The sequence below is a fragment of the Mustela nivalis genome (genome assembly GCF_964662115.1).
Source record: "Mustela nivalis genome assembly, chromosome: 5".
Lineage (NCBI taxonomy): Eukaryota > Metazoa > Chordata > Mammalia > Carnivora > Mustelidae > Mustela > Mustela nivalis.
This window is the reverse complement of record NC_139024.1, coordinates 7,431,933-7,452,423: the sequence shown is the minus strand read 5'-3', so window position 1 is coordinate 7,452,423 and position 20,491 is coordinate 7,431,933. Positions and strand designations below refer to the sequence as shown.

At 47.2% G+C, this 20,491-nt stretch overlaps 2 protein-coding genes and 1 long non-coding RNA gene across 3 annotated transcripts in view; 2 read left to right on the top strand and 1 right to left on the bottom strand.

The window, feature by feature from the left end:
* SLC22A3 (solute carrier family 22 member 3) overlaps nucleotides 1-4,659 on the top strand; it is an 88,833-nt gene extending 84,174 nt beyond the window's left edge. Inside the window, exons 10-11 of the mRNA XM_082729504.1 lie at nucleotides 969-1,068; nucleotides 3,070-4,659. Of these exons, the coding sequence (XP_082585630.1) occupies nucleotides 969-1,068; nucleotides 3,070-3,130 (161 nt within the window). The 3' untranslated portion in view covers nucleotides 3,131-4,659. The remainder of the gene's footprint in view (nucleotides 1-968; nucleotides 1,069-3,069) is intronic.
* Nucleotides 4,660-5,282: 623 nt separating this feature from the next.
* Nucleotides 5,283-20,491, bottom strand: part of PLG (plasminogen) — a 37,590-nt gene continuing 22,381 nt past the window's right edge. Inside the window, exons 11-19 of the mRNA XM_082729503.1 lie at nucleotides 17,755-17,936; nucleotides 16,496-16,644; nucleotides 15,516-15,609; nucleotides 13,363-13,483; nucleotides 12,376-12,450; nucleotides 11,661-11,801; nucleotides 10,826-10,932; nucleotides 7,035-7,180; nucleotides 5,283-5,698 (exon numbers count right to left, since the gene is read on the bottom strand). Coding sequence (XP_082585629.1) covers nucleotides 5,537-5,698; nucleotides 7,035-7,180; nucleotides 10,826-10,932; nucleotides 11,661-11,801; nucleotides 12,376-12,450; nucleotides 13,363-13,483; nucleotides 15,516-15,609; nucleotides 16,496-16,644; nucleotides 17,755-17,936 — 1,177 coding nt within the window. The 3' untranslated portion in view covers nucleotides 5,283-5,536. The remainder of the gene's footprint in view (nucleotides 5,699-7,034; nucleotides 7,181-10,825; nucleotides 10,933-11,660; nucleotides 11,802-12,375; nucleotides 12,451-13,362; nucleotides 13,484-15,515; nucleotides 15,610-16,495; nucleotides 16,645-17,754; nucleotides 17,937-20,491) is intronic.
* Nucleotides 7,672-11,222, top strand: LOC309864200. Its single transcript, XR_014311390.1, has 2 exons — nucleotides 7,672-10,112; nucleotides 11,193-11,222. It is a non-coding gene; the product is annotated as an uncharacterized lncRNA (long non-coding RNA).

Here is a 20,491-nt window from a genome sequence, read left to right as displayed (position 1 = left end):
GCCCAGTGGTTAACTTAGCCATTATGAAAACACATATATCAAATAGGTTAAAAACAGGTAATAAATACCCCAAACCTATTTACATCTCACCTGAGGGTGATTTTTGCCGAGTGTATCCTTCTGAAGGAAATGCCAGACGCAGGGCATCACTGCACGGCCCTTCCCAGCGCCTCGTGTGGTGATGTCGGGGCACTAGCTCGGGGTGTCCCCGGGGAGAGCCCTTGCACCATGGAAATTGGCAAATGCTGTGCGTGGAGGCTTTATCTTCTGGAGAGCTGGTCCGTAAACATTCAGCAGCCTAAGTGGGCAGCGTGGGGGAGGATGCTTCCCGAATGTCTGCTCTAAAGACCAGCGAAGGGGGGGATGGTAACTGGAGGACCCCGCGAGGTGGGGAGAAGGGCCCTGCCCATGAGAGGCTCCGTCCCCTTCGGTGCTTCCAGCAGCTGGAGCCTGAGGGTTCCTGGGTGCATGGAGGAGCCCAGAAAGACTCTGAGAGATGGCGGGGGGCTGCAGCGGGGACAAGTCAGACTGTGTGACGTGACCCAGTAAGGAAAGGAGGGGAGAGCCGGCAGTCAAGCTCGTGGCCGGGAAAAGGAGACCGAGGGATGCCTATGTGGTGGCTGCCGTGTCCTCGAGAGGCAGAGGGTGGGGTCTGCTCTGAGGGGTCGGCACTGAAGCACCCGGCATGTGACTGTTTGGGGAGTGAAGGAATGGATGTGCGGAGACTGCCAGGATGGTGGGGCTGCCCGGCCTCCCAGGAAGGGGTGGTGGGGCTGCCCGGCCACCCAGGAAGGGAGGGAACACTTCCCATAGCGGCAGAGGAGAGCCGGAGAGCTGGGGAGGGTGCACCAGGGCTGCGCTTGGCGAGGGCTGGTTACAGTGAGTGAGCACAGCTGCTGCAAGGTGGCCGGGGAGGGGGTCACTGGCCGCGCCTTCCTGACGCTCTCCTGCCGCTCCCTGTTCCCTAGGTGTCCTGGCATCCGTGTGTGGTGGGCTCGTGATGCTTTTGCCCGAAACCAAGGGTATTGCCTTGCCAGAAACAGTGGATGATGTAGAAAAACTTGGCAGGTATTGTATAAATTTCAGTGCATCTTAAATAAAAGCAGCATTTCAAACTCCTGGAGGAAAAAATACATGGAGACAATGGAACACGCATGGGGAGGGGAGTAATATCAATCCCAACTCACATCCTAGGCAGAAAACTCAAAGTTGATTTAGGAAGTTAACGTAAGGGGTGTCTGGGTGGCTCAGCTGGTGAACCGTCTGCCCTCAGCTCAGGTCATGATCCCACGGTCCTGGGGTAGAGTCCCGGCATCAGGCTGCCTGCTTAGTGGGGAGTCTGCTTCGTGATCTCTCTCTGACTCTCTCTCGCGCGTGTTCTCAAATAAATAAATAAATAAATAATCTTTGGGGGAAAGGATAGGTAGGCTAATATAAAAAGAGAATAGCCATAAAAGAATGTGAATTATTTTTTAAATGTGGTTAGGAAGAAGGAAACATTTCTAAGTAAGGTGTTAAAGCTCAGAGACAATCTACAGAGAAGGACAGTGAAAGGAGAAGTAACTGACATGTGCATCAGTAGGCGACGGGTGATGGAAATTCTAATGTGTTCCTGGTGTGGGTGACGATGTCGAGGTTAGAAGAATTGAGATGTATCTGTGTGGAATGACACGGTCGCGTCTTCATGATGGGTCCCAAAGTGAAAAGTTGCTGAACAGTATGTTATAGTAATTATTAAAAAATCGAAACAATAGGAAGCTTTCTCTGTAGCTAGATGGGAAGAGAGAGAGATGACAGCTAGACGGACGGGTGGATGGATGGATAAAGGAGACAGAAGACCGGGAAGGAAAGAGAGGGAGAGATTATGAGAGAGAGAGAGAGCGTCTAACTCATGTGCAAGGAAGGTTAATACCCAACCAGTACATAAACATGAAGAATTATATCAACAAAAATTCACAGAACGCATATTCTAATTTCCTCTGCTTAAAATGCTTCGTAACAAAAAGAGGAAGAGTAGATATGGATATGAGAATGTGTAGCAAAAGATCTAATATTGTAATATAGACCCGCTGAGGATAGAAGTGAGTTGGGAAGAAGACATCACTTTTACACTCTGTAGGCTTTCGTATTATTTATTTTCTAATTACAACCCATGGCCTTGTATTATCTACATAATTCAAAAAATAATGTAACAGCTAACTTTTAAAATAAAATCGGCTGTCTAAATAAAGACCTAGAAATTGAGGACGTGGATCCCTGAACTTTAAAAATTATTGCGTCAAAAATATTTATAAGAAGACTGGAACTGTGAATAACTTCATGGCTGTTCACTCGTAGATGGAGGACAGAGTAGATGCTGACATTTTTAAAGTGCCTATATTATCGCAGAACTTTCCTAAGAAAAACTTAATGTATTTAAAATAAAACCATCAGCTCATTCTCACCAGTTGACTTATAATAGGACTGGCCAGTCAGAGGACAAGGGGACCTTTGCCCCAGGAAGTCATCCAGATTCCGCAGCTTGCTTGGAAATCGAGTGACGAATAATGGCTTATTTCTCACCCAAAGCTCTATTTTTCACCCTAGAACAATGCTACCTGAAATTCGGAGTGAGATGGAAGATTCTCTTTAAGATCTTGCCATTTTGCCAACCAAAATTAAGAAATGTATAAAAGGTGTTAAAACTGTGTGGACTCCTCTTGTGTGTTATACCGTTGTAAGGTCCTGCCTCCTCCAGAAAAGAGGAACCTTTTGCTAACTGTGTCTTCCTAGACAATTGCTTGGTTTGCATTCGAGCTTGGGGGCCATGTCACGGTGAGTGGCATCCCGTCTAAAGAACGCAGATGCTGTAATGCTACTTAACCCCTGCCTAGCGACCAAAAACAGGTTAAAAAAAAGAGAAAAGAAAAACCCAGGAGACCGTCACTTTCGCTACCTTTGAATTGCGTGTTTATGCATGAGTGTGTTTCATGAAAAGCAGCTGTAACGCTGAGTAGTAGCAAGAAAACTCTGTTGGAATGAGTTGTATGACATTTCATAAGGACTTTCTTTTTCTCCTTGTTTTCATAGTCCATATTCCTATAAATGTGGCAGGAAAAAGAAAACTCAAGTGTCCAGCTCTCACCTTTGAGGCCCGCTGCCAAAGACGAAAGGAAGGAGCTCTTTGGGTTGACCTCTCCCAAGGAACCGATGTGCCTTGCAGACACGTGTGTGTCCATTTCAGCTACGTCAGGCTGTGTGGCTCCAAGTGTTTGTCGTCCTGTACAAAGACATTCAAACTATCCAGAGTATTTTTATATAATGTGGGATGAATTAGGATTTAGAGTGCTATTGACGTTTCTGGGAACACGGTGTGTGGCTGGTTTAGCAAAGACAAGAGCCTGTTGTGTGGACATCGCTGCCTGAGTTTTCCTCTGAAGCTGGAGCTGTGTCTCTGACCCAGTCAGGGATAGATGGACAAGAGAAGCCTTCCCTGAATTCTCACGGCTGCTCACTCCGTCACAGAGGCAAGATGTTGCCAAGTGGGGTTCTGGGAACAGGATGCAGCGATGGGTTCATCAGACCTGAGCGAGGGACTAAAGCTCTGACTGGAGAGCTCTGAAGATTGGGGGAAGGTTGAAGATCTGAAAATTCCGTTCACGAAGAGGCTGAATTGAAGAACCTTGGGCCACACGATACTGAGCCTTTCCTTTCTCTTCTTGCTTTGAGCTCTGTAAGCCACCATGGCATCTGGCGTCTTCAAGCCTGACTCTGTAATTAGCAACAAAATCATCCGTCCAATTCGAATATTTGGCTCTATTATTTCTTCCATCGGTTTTGGGCATGCGATGACCGGGGAGAGTTTGGGTCCTGCCTTCGTGAACATCTAAAGCCACACTCAGTTCTTTACAGAACGAAATCCATGAACTATGATTTCATGGGTCTTAATTTTGATCTTAAAGGGTTATTTATCTCGTACGTGTGAGTTCAGTTCTAGGGCGCTGCCCATGGTCAAGAGTGAAAAACATGGACTGTTCAATCTCGACCCTTTTCAATCTTGACCCTTTTAACCTGTCTTGGGAAGAAGCTTACATTTTAATTTAAAAGGAAGGTCAGTTATATCCACGCATAAAAGAATTAGCAGAAGCTTTGTAAGTGATGTTACAGACACTAATAGGAGGGATCTGATCTTTGTTTTGTTACAGAGACTTGAAATGTGGAGCTACCATGCAAATATGCTCTTTTTTCTGTTGTTCTGCTTTATCTGGTACATTTCTTGTATTTTCAGACTCAGTATATATCTCATGCAGATTTTTGTAATGAACTATTTTGTGTGGACAGCAAAACGGGCACCAAGGGAAATCTGGCCAACAAAGAAGAAAATCCTACACGAACACGACAATTATGTCCGATGTGGGTGCCGATTGCAAACTAAGATTTTAATCCTTAAAGCACAACGAACTGAGTATGAATGTTTGACTTTTCAGTGAAATAAGCACCACTCTTTGAGGACTTCACGCTGCAGTCACCCCTTATCCGCGGGCACACACGTTTTCTCTCTCTTTGCAGCCCTCTTTGCTGTAAGATGGCTGTTCCTCCTTGATACGCTCACCTTGGAGCTGTACCCTGAATTGGTATTTTGGTTCTGGTAACAATAAAGAGTTTTCAATTGTCAAGTAACTTCGTTGTCTTTTCTCTCTCTTCCTGCTGAACGCTGTCACTGGAAAACTGTCCCCACTTGACCGTGTGTATTTCCTATCTGGGCAGCCAATTAGCGAAGGAAATTAAACCATCCACCTTCAATTTATGTTCGTTGTTCCTTCACGGGCTCTTGGTCCCATTCCTGGATTCAGACGTGACCCAGAATAGCACTCAGCCTCTCTACTGCTCTTGTATTACACTTGTAATGCCTGTTCCCTGCACGGCGTACAGCTTTCTGCCCAGCATCCCCTGTGCTGGGCTCACGTCAAGTCATCAGTAGCACATTTCATTCCCAAGAATAGAATTTGTTCTCATGACTCCCCATACATGTTGCAGCTCTGAAAACATTCGTCCCTTCATCTCAGTGCCAGGATAAAGACCTTAAAAGATGTATGTCAAGCCATCTTTCACAGACAAGGTGAATATATGGGTGATTTACGGGACTTCTCTGTTCCCTTCTCTATGATCTTACAGGCTTCTTGGTTCTTTTTTGGAACTATGCCTTATGAGAAAGAGAGAAATCACCTACATCTATGAGAGGTACGTTATTTAAAACTGATAGTATAAACAAAGAACATGAAAACTATGAAGTTCAAAAAAAATTAAATCAAAAGAAGGACAGAGTTTATTTTCAACAAATGTTATAGATGTGTTACTTTATTATTACAGTATGCAACAGTCCACGGGTGGGGAAAACTTATCTGCAACAATACTAAAATACGTTGAGGTTTGGCAGTGGATGGCATAAGTACAGTGCCTTAGTTTGATTACGGTCAATGATTTCTGAGCACGCCGACTTCCCTACCCGTGTTCCAGCTTCTAGATACGTCAGGGAATCACTCTGTCTCCCATTCACTTAATTATTTCTCATTATTCCTTCAATCCAAGTAACAAACCTTGAAACACGAACATAGACACCAGGCTTATTGGGGCGGGCACAGCCAAGACCCCACGAAGTGACTCCTTGTAAAATGTACTTGTCCTTCTCAAAGCAAACCAGAGGCCCTCCACTGTCACCCTATACAGAGAAGGGGGAAAAAAAAAAACACGTGAAGATTAAACCGCAAGGAACACTCCTACATTGTTGATGGGAATGCAAGCTGGTGCAGCCACTCTGGAAAACAGTATAGAGGTTCTTTAAAAAGTTGAAAATAGAGCTACGCTATGACCCAGGAATCGCACTACTGGGTATTCACACTAAAGATATAAATGTAGTGGTCCAAAGGGGCACGTGCACCCAATGTTTATAGCAGCAATGTCCATGATAGCTAAACTATGGAAAGAACCTAGATGTCCATCAACAGATGAATGGATAAAGAAGATAAATGGATAAAGTGGTATATATACACTATGGAATACTATGCAGCCATCAAAAGAAATGAAATCTTGCCATTTGCAATGACGTGGATAGAACTAGAGGGTACTATGCTGAGTGAAATAAGTCAATCATAGAAAGACAATTATCACATGATCTCTTTGATTATGAGGAATTTGAGAGGCAGGGTGGGGGTTCGTTGGTGGGGGGGGGGGAAGAGGGGAAAAATGAAACAAGATGGAACCAAGGAGGGAGACAAACCGTAAGAGACTCTTAAGCCCAAGAAACAAACTGAGGACTACTGGTGGGGGGGTGGGATAGGGTGGCTGAGTTAAGGGCATCAGGGAGGGTATGTGCTATGGTGAGTGCTAAGAATTGTGTAAGACTGATGAATCACAGACCTGTACCCCCAAAACAAATAATACATTGTACGTTAATTAACAAAACAGAAAAATAAAAATAAATAAACAAACCACCATCCTTTTATTATGGAATGTCATCCTTCTGTTACCCAGGTGTAACTTTACCCAATATTTGAACATTCTCTTCCAATTAGAAAGGAACTCATTAATACATTATTTGAATATCTACTGTATTCAGTACTTAACAAAATGTATTTATCAAAACCCACACCATTTAGTGTTCCCAGGGAGAAACTCCCTTGTAAATGTTATACTTATCCCTTCCCACATTAGGCTTTCTCTTAGGCAGATGAAACCCCCAAAGCAATTGCAAAGTGGTCTTTGTCTCACACTCTCCCTGGCCTCCCTGCTGGAAAGACTACCACATGAGTCCCGGCTCCCCACAGGACCTGTGGGCTGTGGCGGTGATGGTTCGTAACTCCTCCCTCACCATCGATCTGAAACTTAGGGCCCAAGAAATCCCCTTTGGGGATCTCAATCCGGATGCAGGGACAGACCTAAAATCTTTCTGGGTAGCATTTGGACGGTAGCCTGCAGTTGGTAAAGCCTTCCAGAATTTGCTGTTCGGAGGCTGAAATATCTAAGAGGCCAAGCCGGGAGACTGACATGGTGCTTACCTGACAACTGTCCGTGCCTCCAGCCAGATTCCCAGCACAGAGCTCTGTCGATTTGACTCTTCCGTTCAGATACTCATAGCGATTACACACCTTGTTCTCAATCACAGGCAGCTGCGCTTCCTTGAGGAGCCCCGCGCCAAAGGTGCCTGTGTTTAAAAAGATCAAAGAAATGGTTATACGGGATCCCCAACTGTGACCACAAGGGGACACCTTCCAGGACAGCAGAGCAGCAGTGACAGATCTCGTTTGTCCATGAGGCTGTATAAAGCAAGTCGTCAGTTCCAGACACTACCGGAATGCTTTTCATTTTAACCTTGAAGGTACAGCTATTATGTAAGATTTCATGTTCCCAAGACCTGGATTTAATAATCTGGAATTAATATTTCTTGATGGTGTCTGGGGGTATGTGTTATTTTTGCTTAACTATGAAGAAATATTTTGGGGGGCACCTGGTTGGCTCAGTTGGTTAAGTATCTGCCCTCAGCTCAGAATCAAGCTCCCCGGGGTCCTGGGATCAAGCCCCACATCAGGCTCCCTGCTCAGTGCTCCCCTTACTTGTGCTCTCTAACCCTCACTCTGTCAAATTAATAAATTTTTAAAAAAATATTTTTCAATATGTAAAGAGAGATTGAGAAATGTGTTACTATAACATCTATTCATTTTCAGTCTCTTTGAGATGATTTTTTCTTCTACTTATATGGCAAGATTTTATATCCTGATTGTTTTCACACAATGCTATATAGTAAGGGCCTTTCTAGAACGCTGCAATCTTCATAATCAGTATTTAAGGGGGGAATGACTGCTTCAGGAGTGGGGATTTCCTTTTAAGGTTAGGAAAGTGTTCTGCAAACAGGGGTGGTGGTTGTACAACACTGAGACTATACTAAATGCCACTGAGCCATCCAGGCAGTCCAGTTTGCCCTTGATCACCCAGCGAGTCTGCAGAGGAGCTGGGATTTGCACTTGGGTCTGTGACGTCATTGCCCAATTCTTCACTCCCCTACTCCCAGGCTCCTACAGTGGCCTCCAACTTTCCACGTCTTTGTTCATGCATTTTATTTATATTCCTTAATATTTTCTTAACTCTGAGTTCCCATAAATTATATAGACATACTTAGGGCTCCCAGTCACCATTGCCAAATTATTTCCTAAAAGGGTATGACAGCGTAAAATTTCAGTAGGAAAAAAAAGGCCACATCACCCCCCCATGTCTGAGTATTTAATATTTTTTAAATACCTGCTAATATAATAGGTGGAAATTATCCAAGTTCATTTCCTAATTTGCTTTTCTTTCCCAATTAGGAAAAGTAAACATTCTCCTATGTATTTAGTTTAATTGTGGTATTTGTTCTTTCAGGAAAAACTGCTTTTTTTTTTTTTTCCACTTTGGCAAATCAAAATGGAACACTTGCAAAATAGCCAGAGGAAATGCTGCTTTCCCAGACAGACACCCCTGGGCATATCTCCGTGTTTTCACAAATAATCCCATTTTCCAATTTTGCAAGCCCAACTTTAATGCATTCTGCGAAAAAAAATCTTTGCCAGCATGGAACGGCCAAGGGATGCGGTGCTATTTCTTCTCCAAAGACTTTGAATACATTTAGAAAGCTGTCTTCAGTTCGGAAAACTTGGCATTTGCTCTGGAGTTGACAGAAACACGTAGGAGGACCCCCATTTTGGAGGGAGAGGCTTGCCCTAGGGCCTGAGGAAGCACTGGGTTGGGAGTGCATGACTTGAGTAGATGCGTGCAGGGACCAGCCTTCTCAGAATCTTTTGCTGCGAGTTCATATATCCAAGTGTCTTGCTCCTGCATCTGCTTTCTGAGCAAGAAAATAGATCCTGATGCTGGTGACAAAACCCACCGGGAGTGGACAGGAAGTGGATGTGGTCTGTGCGGAAGTGCTGCCATCGTGTGGCCGCAGTGGAGATGGCACCTCCAAGGGCCGGGAGGCTGAAGGTGACCCTGCGACGGAGCCCGAATATCAGGGCCGGTGGGGAGCAGGAAGCAGGAGCTCTGACCCCGCCCCGGACGGCTGATGGGGGGCTAACCTGAATGAGCCCCTGGCCCTGGACGTTGACCTTGCTTGTAAATATCAAAGTCAGGAAAAGCCTGCAGACCAAATGGGAGGACAGGCCAAGCTTTAGCTCACGGAGAAGCTGAGAACACTGATCTGACGGGACTATTGCCAAAAGATCCATAAGACCTGACTGCTTTTTTTTTTTTAAGATTCTATTTATTTATTTGACAGAGAGAGAGATCACAAATAGGTAGAGAGACAGACAGAGAGAGAGATGAGGAGAAGCAGGCTCCCTCCTGAGCAGAGAGCCCAATGCGGGACTCGATCCCAGGCCCCTGGATCATGACCCGAGCCGAAGGCAGAGGCTTAACCCACTGAGCCACCTGACTTCTGCTTCGGGATTCCTCCCCGTTCAGTGAACGTACTGAGAAGGTCTTCTCCCCGTGGCTGCGAGGGGGAGGCCAGGGTCGATGGGGGAGCAGAGTACAGGTCAGTAGTTTGCAAAGTGTGGGTGGAACAGAGGAACGGGTGGAACAGAAGGAACTGCAAATGGGCTGTGAGGGGTCAGGCCCCCCGGGGTTCGAGGTCCAGCTACACGCAGGCTGTAGGTGTACCTGTGCTTCCCAGGACACTGCCCTGCCCGCCTTGGAGCCTCGGATCCCTCATTTGCAAAATGGGAACAAACATATCAAAGTCACAGGGGTTTGTGGTATTTAAATTTGTTTTGAGTGTGAAACACTGGCAGGGCCCGTCACCTCCACACGGATAGCACCATTTGCAATGTTCCCCTTCACTCCTGGATGCTCACAGCCCCTGAAGTGCAGAGAAGGGGCAAGGGGGAACGTGCAAAATCCGGGAGGTGAGGTTTTACAGATGCAGGAAAAATGCGGAAAGGAGGAAGACAAATTTAAAGTGATTCAGACCAGGAGTTTTAAACCTTTTTTTAAAACCACAAGACCTGTCTTGAAATGAAAGCGAAAGCAAAAGAATAACGTGCAAACCACAGTTTGAAAACCCAGACTTTACACAAGACTTTCTTCCAGGCAAACGGCACAAAGAGGTAAGGTGACGGGTCCAGTTTGCCCGGCGAGCGGCAGGGGCCCAACTACTTCTCAGGGCACTCCCCTTCTGTGCCCTCACCAGCACTTCTGAGAAAGCGAGGCAGAGATGGAAGACATCCTCACAACATTTCGAGGCCCGAGTCTGATGGGGTGCAATTACTATGAGGGCCTAGTGCAGAGAAGATGGGGTTCCCCAAAAGTTATTAGGGGTGCTAATGCAGGACCATGCGTGAAGGTTTCCCCTCTCACATACACCCCAGCAACCAATACGAAAACCATCCTGGGGCTGGGACCCTTCTTCCTTTCCCCTAGCTGTCATTCTGTCCCACCACCGACAGCCTCTCCACACATATGACAGGCATGTGGGTACCTGGGGAGACAAGCTTCACAGGAACTCGTGTTTCACACTGTGTCTGAGAGCTCGGTATGGCCAACTTCACATGGAAAATAATCGAATGGCCTCAATTTGTAGGCTTGCTTCAGAACTTACATGGGGATGTGATATTAACATTGAATTTATGGGCCAACAGACTCAGAGAAACACTACCCCGTCCCTCACCCATGTCCCTTAATGACTGATTACGGAGACTTAGGCAGGACCCCAGCCGAAGCTGGGAAAGGCGGACCTCACCCCTAGCAGACATTTGCACACACGGACATGATCTCAAGGAGACTAAACCAGTTCCTGTGAGAGTCACAGGATTGATCTCACCTTGGGTTTCTCCCCAGCCAGTGATGTAGCACAACGTCCGGTCAGCGACCACGTAATTGGCGGATGGCAGACAAGCTGGGATCACCTTCGAGGTGATGACGGCGGGGCTGAAAGAGAACGATCCAGGGTTCCAGGGGCCTGCCCCCCCCCCCCACGGCGCTTCTGCCATCCACCCGCTGGTCGCTCCCAACACGGTGCCACGGCGCCCGTGTTCCTGCGCCTTGTTGACTCACCCAAATGGGTCTGTTCTCAGAATCGCTGTTCATTTTGCTTTCTCTACTGGGACCTGTTTCCAAATATCACTAACTTTATGTAACATAAGCAAATTCACCATTCTGTCAGACTTAGTAAAATTCTATTTCAACAGGGAAGATTAAAACAAGGACAGGAAGAAGAATCCGCGTGTGTGCACTGCGTGTGGATGTCTCCGTGTGTGTTTGTACTGTCGCTTTTTAAGTGCCCTGAAATACGTCCTTTCGCTTGATTTCCACCAAACACATTACCATCCTGAGAGGAGAAATGGCAACCGGCAGGACGTGAAGAATCCTCTGGTTGTGAATGTGTATCTGCTCACCAGTGAACATTAAGCCAGCGTTTCGGGAGTACGTCTTTCTCCGCACAGGGAAACGAAATCCCGACGCCTTCCCTTCAAGAGCACAGCCAGAACGGGGCCGACCCGCAGAGTGGGGCTGAGCCCAGATTTTCCCAGTTCCCCAAAGCCTCCTGCCTTTCATGTCCCCGCCCCGCCTCCCCCACAACCCTGTGTCGTGCTGCTCTTCCTACATAAACGAATGTCTTCACTGATGCTGGGCTGAAGAGCATGGGTGAGTCGTACCTGCTCAGCTTTATCAAGGCGATGTCCGCACGGGTGGGCTCCAGGAACAGCTTGGACGCCTCTATCTCCTGCACGTCTGATTCGAGATTGAGTTCTCGGTGTGCACCCAGGATGATCTTGTATGAGGCAGGCCTTGAGGATCTAGGAAAAGATGGTGACATTAGAAACAAAATAGCATACCAGCCCCTTCATCAAGTGCCCTTCTGGGTCATAAACATGCAATCTTCTCCCCACTGCGCTAACCACCATCAATCACCTCTGAGTAGCAAGAAAGTTGTTCACTGTTTACCTAAATCTGGCCATGAAGGAATGCCCTTGGGCTGCTTTTGGCTTAACCGCAGAGGAAGAATGAAATCAATAGTGAAGTCAGTACAAGGACAGACACCCATCTCAGGAAAACCAGTGCCCGTCCCAAGGAGCAAGTCTTCCTGCCGTGGACCCAGACCTCCAAACCTACCGAACTGGGTTTTCCTTCTTTGTTCTCTATAGAAATTCTCCCTTCCTCCCTCATCCGATGGCCCTGGCAATTCTTTCTCAGCCTTCACATCTGTTCCTCGGTCCCTAGGGTCACTGCCATGGAGGGGAGGAGGAAGGGAAGGGGAGGGCAGGGCGGAGGGCGGAGGGCGGAGGGCTGGGGGACAGTGAGGAAGGAGAAGGCCAGGGAGGCAGGGCGTCTTTAAGACAAGCCCTCCTATCCCCTGTCCCCTGGACATACCTCTCCAGGCAGTGGGCAGCCGTCAGCACCCACTCTGGGGATATTAAAGTCCCTCCACAGAAGTGCTTTCCAAATCTAGAAGAAAAACGTGCCAGAAGTTTAGTTCAAACCTGATGGTATGTTGTACAGAAAGCCAGAAAGAAGAGTTCACTCGATTTGGATAATGTTGATGTTCCCAAAGGAAAAGGCAACCAGCCCATCAGCAGGATGCCCAGAACTTTGGGTTGGACTTCAACAGTGGATTTCCCAGAAGGTCTCTTTAGAGGGTGGGGGAAGGCTCAGACACAGCTTGTCCATAGGAGAGCAAAGTCACGTGGCGGAAACAGGATGCCCACGTCCACGGGCTTGGACTTGCTGGCCTTCAACTCCAACAGAAGTGATCACCTGAAGATCATCCCCCTGAGGCCTCTTCTGTTTTTTTATGAAAAGACCTCTCTGCAAGGCTTGATGAGCCAACGGTGACCCTACACAGCTGTGATTCCTGGGAGTCTTCTCATTTTACCCTCTTGGTGTGAGCTGCCTTGAATAAAGCCCATAGTAATAGCAGCAGGCAGGGTAATGAGCAGTCAGGAGACAAGAGAACAGCCCAGAAAGGGAAAGACAGAATCTGAAATAGGTAAAAGGTGAAGGCTGTACAGCAAGGAGCTAACAAATGAGGAGGTAAAGAAAGGAAAGGCAACTCAGCAAAACCAGGACAGCTATAAAGCCCTCCAGCATCTTCAACACTTCTCCAGCGACACTGGGACGGGCTGTCCGTCGCTCCATCTATAGATTTCGAGAACAGCCGCCCAGATCAGGGAAACTACTCCAAGGTGGGCTACTGTCAAGGGAGAGAACCTAGAAAAACATAATGTAAAAAATGTTGTGGCCTTCCTTCCTCCTAAGATCGACTATAAAAGCAGGTACAGATCCCCGCGCCGTGTGGATTGGACGTAGAAAGGATGTAGAAAGAAGCATGAAACTAACCATTTTTGGAAATACCGTTACCTTGTTCTAAGGCTGATTTGCCAGGGCCAGGAATGTGGGTTGGCCACGCACCCGCCTACAACCCTTCCAGGACATTTCTTTGGCTCCACCTGGGGCTTCCCGCAATCGAATGAACCAGATGCTGCACCACAAAGTGGAAACAAGAGTCACATTTCAAGAAGGGAAAGCAATTCTGTCACACAACTCAAGAGCAATCAGTGGGCCACGGCCAAAGCACTGAGGTTTCGACATCTCAGAGCCCAAACTAAATAGCGAGATCATTAAGCACATTGAAGGACATTTTATTCTAAGTTTCAAAAGTGACAGTAGACAGCACAGAACCACCTTCTTTCAGGAAAGTCTAAGGACTTCTGTATTATTTGTAGGGGTGTGGGGAGGAGAGGGACTAAGCAGATTGGTAGGAATAAGTGGTAGAGTGGGTGCTTTGCTGAAAGGACCTGACTGATCCCCATTATCATTCTGACTCGTGTGACAGATCTAGGTTCCCGTCTTCATCCCCCTCCTCACCTTGTTTGTCATCATGGTTGCCCCTGAACCACATCAAGTTTACTGAAAATCATAGTTGTCATCTCCGCTGAAAGGCACCATGGGTATTTTTTAATGTGAAGCTCTGTGTGTGCATATATGCACACGTGTGTGTTTGTGTGTGACGGTGTGGAACAGAGCTAACCGTCCTGAAGGTCTCTCAGCCAGCTTCTGGACAGGACTTCCAGGAGCTTCCCAAGACTAACTCAATGCCCCGGGGATGACCGACATTCACTTAGCGTATGCTCTACCTACCTCCTACCTTCCCCCCTAGACAATAGGGGTCGTGCCCCATCTTTGGTACCCCGCACTAATGCCCAAACAGCTCCAGCCTCTAGAAGGCTAGAGTATCTGGTGGTGGCCCAGAGCTGCCCCCGGGGAAGTTACTGTACTTCTCCTCCATGGGAATCGAAGAGTGTCAGCCCAGCTGCGGTGCCCGTGGCAGGAATGTCGATCCTGTCAAGCAGGCAGCCTGTCTAACACGGAGAACCTGGCCGCAATGAGGCAGCAAGGTGTTCCAGCAGGGGCAGAGCTGAGGATTGGGAGTGACCAGCTGAAGGGGAGGCACTAACCCCACTCAGGGCCTTTCAGATGAAGGGGCCACCAAGAGAGCTTCTACAGAACAGAGAACAGCCACTCAAGAAGGATTCGGCAGTTACCCTCACCCTAAATCGAGACAAGGAGCCAAGTGAAATCCTGCCCATCACCCTGGCCTCCCCTTCCTCCCCACTGCTCTACCCCGGGGTGGCCCAAGTGCAAACCCTGCAAAGTGGCTCCTGGGCTCTCCCCCACCATACCCCAAACTCCTCCCCGACCACCTCTGCTGGCTTGTCTACACTGCCTTTGCAGCTCAAGCTTCTCCCTCCCTCGCCCTAGCCCCTCCACATGGGAGACAAAAGCATCTGCAACCAAGCTGTGCAAAAGAGAAGACCAGCCTGGTTCTCTGTAACCAAGACAAGTTCTCTTTGCGAAGACAGGTCAGCAAAAAAGTAACACAGGGTCCAAATCGAAGCGGCTTACATTGTTCTCCAGAAGTACCCATGGGTTTGTTATTCTGAACTTTTCTCCTTTCCAAGCTTCTTCCTCCCAGAAAATCTCAAGAGAAATGAGGAAAGAACCCAGACACGTTTTCTCTAAGTTCTGTGGGTAAGATATGGGTCACGAATAGTAATCTTAGGATAAAGGAGATTTGGGGCTTAGTAAAAATCGACATTCCTTCTCACTGAATTCTCAGGTTGACAATTTATAGGTTTACAACATACATTATACGCTCAGCTGATTCATGGTGTTTGTGTATTTTCTGACTTCTCAAGCGCTGAAAGGGAGAGCTTTCGATCCAGGCATCCCCCATGAGACACGGAGAGCTCGGTGAGAGCATCCCGGGGCCGACGAGATCACCTGTTTGCTCTTGTGGAGGACTGTGTATTTACGTTATTTAAGGTGTCAGGGAAGGGGGACGCCCTAGTAACTGGAGCCACCAGGAGGACAGATCCAAGAGGCCCGTGAGGAAGAGAGGGCAGCCCAGCCGAGGTGCTCAGTGTCAGCTCTCCTTCTGCAAATCCGTATCCGGGAGGTGCTGCCGCATTTATGTGAGAAGTCATTTCCTTACACAGAGGAAGGCAACTTACCACACTGAGGGATATCACAGTAGTCAAAAAGCTTCCTCGGATTCATCGTGTAGCACCAAGGACCATTGACATCACCATCAGGATTACGGCAGTACTGGGGGGGAAAAAAGAAAAAACAAAAAAAGACAGGTGTATAGGACACCAGGCGCAGGGGACAGAGAAGGGCAGAGGTGGTGTTCTGACAATCTGCCCCTGCTGTCTGTAGAGGATGAAAGGTAGCCTTCCCAGTTGTTTGCGGTGGGGGGCAAAGTTACTCTTGCTTTTGACTCAGCTTGTTCAAAGAAGCTGTGGGGGGACTCCCCTGGAAAGAGGGGTCCTGAGGGAGGTGACATAAAGGGGCCTGTCAGGGGGCCTCTGAGAGAGCAAGCCAGAGAGGACCATGGGCCATGGCTGACTCGTCTTGTCCCCGGTTCCCATCAGCCATCTACTCCCCAGTGACCCTGGTTCGCTCTTGTTTCAGAAATTGTTCCCAAGAACTGTGCACATTCCAGGGGTCCAGCCACGGGAAGACAATGTCTATCTTTTCCTTTCCTATATGTACCCCCCCAAGTAAACCATCCCATCGCCTGTGTGAGATTAGTGGAAACCCTACTGCGTGGAGTCCACATGGCCCGTCCATAGCCTTTTCTAGAAAAATTTGACTAAAAGGTCATGAAGGTCATCCTTGACTAAGAACGCAGACGACAAACACTAGAAACTAGAAACAGCACACGGAACTAAACATTGGCAGGGAATGCTCCAAACGCAAACAAAACGAGGAGCCCGAGGCCAGCAGTCATGGGCAGGAGGTCTCCGGGCCGTGCAACCACAGTCGCCAAGCGGATGCCAGTGCCACGGAGGCTTGTTCCCGAGCCCTCCCCCAATCCCCTCTGCCGCCACCAAGGGCTGGGCTGGGCCGCCTTGCCGTGACACGGGGCCAATTCTGTTTGCAAAGATTGGTCAGCAAGAGGCGAAAGAGAGTTCCAGTCAAAGCGGCTTACGTTTTTCTCCAGACCTGCCCGTGGGTTTGTCTCCGGAGTGAAAATATTGTGACTGTGGGGCTCCTGGGCAGCCCACTCCTGGCAGGGGACACCCAGAACTGTGGTAGCCTTCTTGCCCCGGTACCCTTTGCCGCTCCCAAACATGCAGTCTGCGGAAGGAAGGAAAACTGGGTGGCGATTGTCTGACACAGACCAGGACGCTGGGGAGCCGCGGCAGCCGCGCTCCGACTCTCAAATGACAGTCTCTGCGGTCACAGCCTGAGAGCACAAGTGACCAGAAACGCTACTGCCTGGGAAATAATCGCCAAGGCAAGATGTTAGCATAGAAATTCTGACCGGGACACGAAGGCAGTCACTTTGATAACGAGCGGAGTGTAAGTCAGAGCCCCCGGAGGAGTCGCCTCAAACAGACGCCGCTGGGACCAGCCGGGCGACCACGAACGCCTCACCCTCAACAGGGGTGGGGTAAAAAGAGCAAATTGTAGAGAATTTTTTATAAAAGATAGTATTTTGGCTAGAGCTGTGCTGTGAGTTTCCACCCTTTGGGGTGAAGGGGCTCATGGAGAGACGTCTGGGGCTCCTTCTCCAAGCCCATCCCTCGCCCTAACCTCGGGGAAGGGGGCTTCCCCAAGTCCCCTCAGAGAACATGCTGTGGGTCCCCTAGGGGGACCCAGGGCACCAGTGCTCTGACAGCCATCTGGAAAATCCAAAACGCAAACGCTGGGTCGGCTAGCCTCTCTGCCAAGGGCGGAGGAACCCCAGAGCTTGCCATGACGGGGGTAGGGGGGTTACCTCCATGCCAAATGTGGGGCAAGCACAGGGGGGAACCATGGCTTGGTCGTCCCAAGTCTTACCTAGGAGGGACACCCAGATGGGCACAGAGCCCACAGTCTCACCGGGAGAGAGCAAAGAGATTCGGCACATTCAAAACCAAATCCAGCATTTCTAGTTCTCCACAGGGGAGGCAAGGATTTGCTGTTCTAGCCGTGCCGGCCCCCGCTGCCGTGATCAGCCTCTCCAACCACTCGACTCCAACTGTAGCCATCGCTCAGAACCGGTTCGTTTTCAAGTCCTAAAAACGCAGCCCACCCACGTGCCACCCGCCACCGCGGCTCTGGCTCCCCCGATGGCACCCGAGGCTGGCCTCCATGTGGCAGACCCTCGGGGGGCGGGGCGGGGGCGCTCTCCCTCCATAACGTGGTCCACCCCTTATCATCCCGATGCCCACGTGTCTACAGGTCTGGTCACGCACTTCCCACCTGACTCAGAAGGGTCATTTCCACTCGGAGCTTGGGGCACCGTCGGGGAGTGGGTGTCACTCTCTGCTGTGTCTAAGCACTTCTTCAAGTTACAGAACTCCCAGCGGACAGACGGGTCAGTGGTGTAACACCAGGGGCTTTTGTCATCGTCTGGATTTCTGCAGTAGTTCATGGTCAAGCCGCTGTAAATTCCACAACACAGGCCATGAGAAGTGGAGACCTTCCGGAGCATCCCCGCACCCGCACATTTGGTTATAACAGAGGGTTAATAAGTGACTTGGAAATATTTCCATTAAAGAGACCATGGGTACCAATTCTTATATCATGTGACCACCACAGACGGTTCTCAGCTTCGAAACAACTGGGGACATTTGAAACAGATTCTAATTTTTACTTAAAACATCAAAAGTAGTATGAGCTCCATATAAAAACTGAGATAGTATAAAAATGTGTAAATGAAAGTACCCGAATGTCTTCCTTTCCCTGGGCGTGGGACATACATTCTACAGGAATGACCAATATTGAATTTAAAGTGCATGTTTTACTTTTTTTTCTATGCACGTTCCTCTCTCTCTCGCTTGCTCGCTCGCTCTCTGTATGAGTACACAGAGCTGTCTAAGTTGGAATTAAAACTTATTTCTCATCACATGCCAGTGTGATGCCTCTCTCAGACCATTCCCCTCCATCCACTGACCCCCAACGTTGCTAAAATGCTGTGCACTTAGCATGAACTGTAAATATCCCATCAGGTAGGTTTGCGTTTTGAAAGACTTATGGAAGCTTGCCTGGGAAACCAGCTCCCAGGCAGGACATGTTTCTGAAGGACACCTTCCGGGGAGATGAGAGGATGGGGAGGGGGCAACACGGGGAATCCAGCCTCCCCTCCCTCCATACCCTGCCTCGCTGCAGCCACATAGGATGGAGGAATGCGGATGTCACTAGAGGAGGAATAATGGGGGACATGTGGATGCACAAGAGGGGCTGAGACTTACGGGAAACTTGCCTCTTCTAGAACCTCATATAAATAGACCCACATAGTGCATACTCTTCCGGCCCTGACTTCTTTCTTTAGTGAGACTTCTGAGCTTCATCTGTGCTATTTGAGAGTATCAGTAGCTTGTTCCTTTTTATTGCTGAATAGTATTCCATTGTATGACTATAACCCCAACGACTGATTCACTTTCTTATTGATGGACCCTGAAATCAATCTTCAGTTTTGGGCTATTATGACTCAAGTTGCCATGAATATTCTGGTAGATATTTTTGTGGACCCATGTTTTCAATTCCCTTAGGTCAGTATTCAGGGACGGGACTGCAGGTATTTTAGGGTAGAGCATGTGTCTGCTTTTGGAATGTTCTTTTCTCTGTTTGTGTATCTTTCTGCCAGTACCTCTGTGTCTTCATCACTGTACTTTTATAGTTAAGTCTTTGAATCAGGGTGGGTAAGTCCTGCCTGATAGATTGTTTTGGTGAGTCTAGGTCCTTTGCATATAGATTTTGTTTCTTTTTCCGAAAAGAAAAAAAAAGAAAAAAAAAAGCTACAGGAATTTTGCTTGAATGTAGGCTAAATCCAAAATCCAATTTGGTAAGAATTAATATTGACTCTTTAAAGCCATAAACAGTGTATCTTTATTTATATCTTTTCAATTTCTCTCAACAACATTTTGTAGTATGTAGCATGTAGTTCTTGTATACACTTTGTTAAATTTATCATTAAATGTTTTGGTTTTGATACCACTGTCAATGATATTGTTTTAAAAAATTTTCTTTTCTAACTAGTTATTTCAGGTGTACAGAAATACAATAGATTTTTGTATGTTGATATTTCATATCCTTTTGCATCTTTTGATTTTACAAAATTCACTTATTTGTCCTTAGGATTCTGTATCTATTAATGTAGTTGTCTATGAATAAAGACAGATGTACTGATTCCTTTCTAAACTTCAGGCTCTTTATTTCTTTTCCTTGTTCCCAATCTTACAGAGAAAGTGTTCATCTTTCCTCATTAATATATTAGCTGGAAGATTTTTACAGATGGTGTTGATCAAACTGAGGAAGTTCCCTTCTATTCCTAGTTTGCTAAGACTTTTTAGTCTTAAATTTTGTTAAATTTTGTCTAATGTTCTCCTTTATCTATTGATATAACCATATGACTTGTCACTTTTATTCTGTTAACATGTTGTATTAAGTTGATTGTTGGTAAATGTTAAAACAACCCTGCATTCAATTCACTAATTTTTGTTAAGTTTTTTTGTCTACATTCACAACAGAAAGTACCCTCGTTTCTTGCAATAATTCTTGTTTACTTTTTGTATCTCAGTTTTTTGGGCCTCACAAACTGAGTTTAAAAGTATTCCCTCCTCTTCTATTCTCTGTATTGTTTCCTTCTTAAATATTTGATAAAATTTGAAAATTCTACTGGTTCATTAAACTTCTTGAGCCTGTAAGTTTATAATTTTCTTCCTATTTGGAAAAATGTCAGCCATCATTGGTTCAAGTAATTTTTTCTATTTCAGTTATTTTTTTCTCCTCCAGGGACTTGATTTAAACATGTGCTAGACCTTTTGATATTTTTCCAGAGATCCCTGAAGTTCTGTTTATCTTCTTTCAGTCTTTGTTTTGATTTTGTGCTGCAGGTTGTACAGCTTATACTGTATTATTTTCAAGTTAACCTTTTCTTCTGTCATGTCTAACCTGATGGGAAGACCATCCAGTGAATTTTTCATTTAATATATAC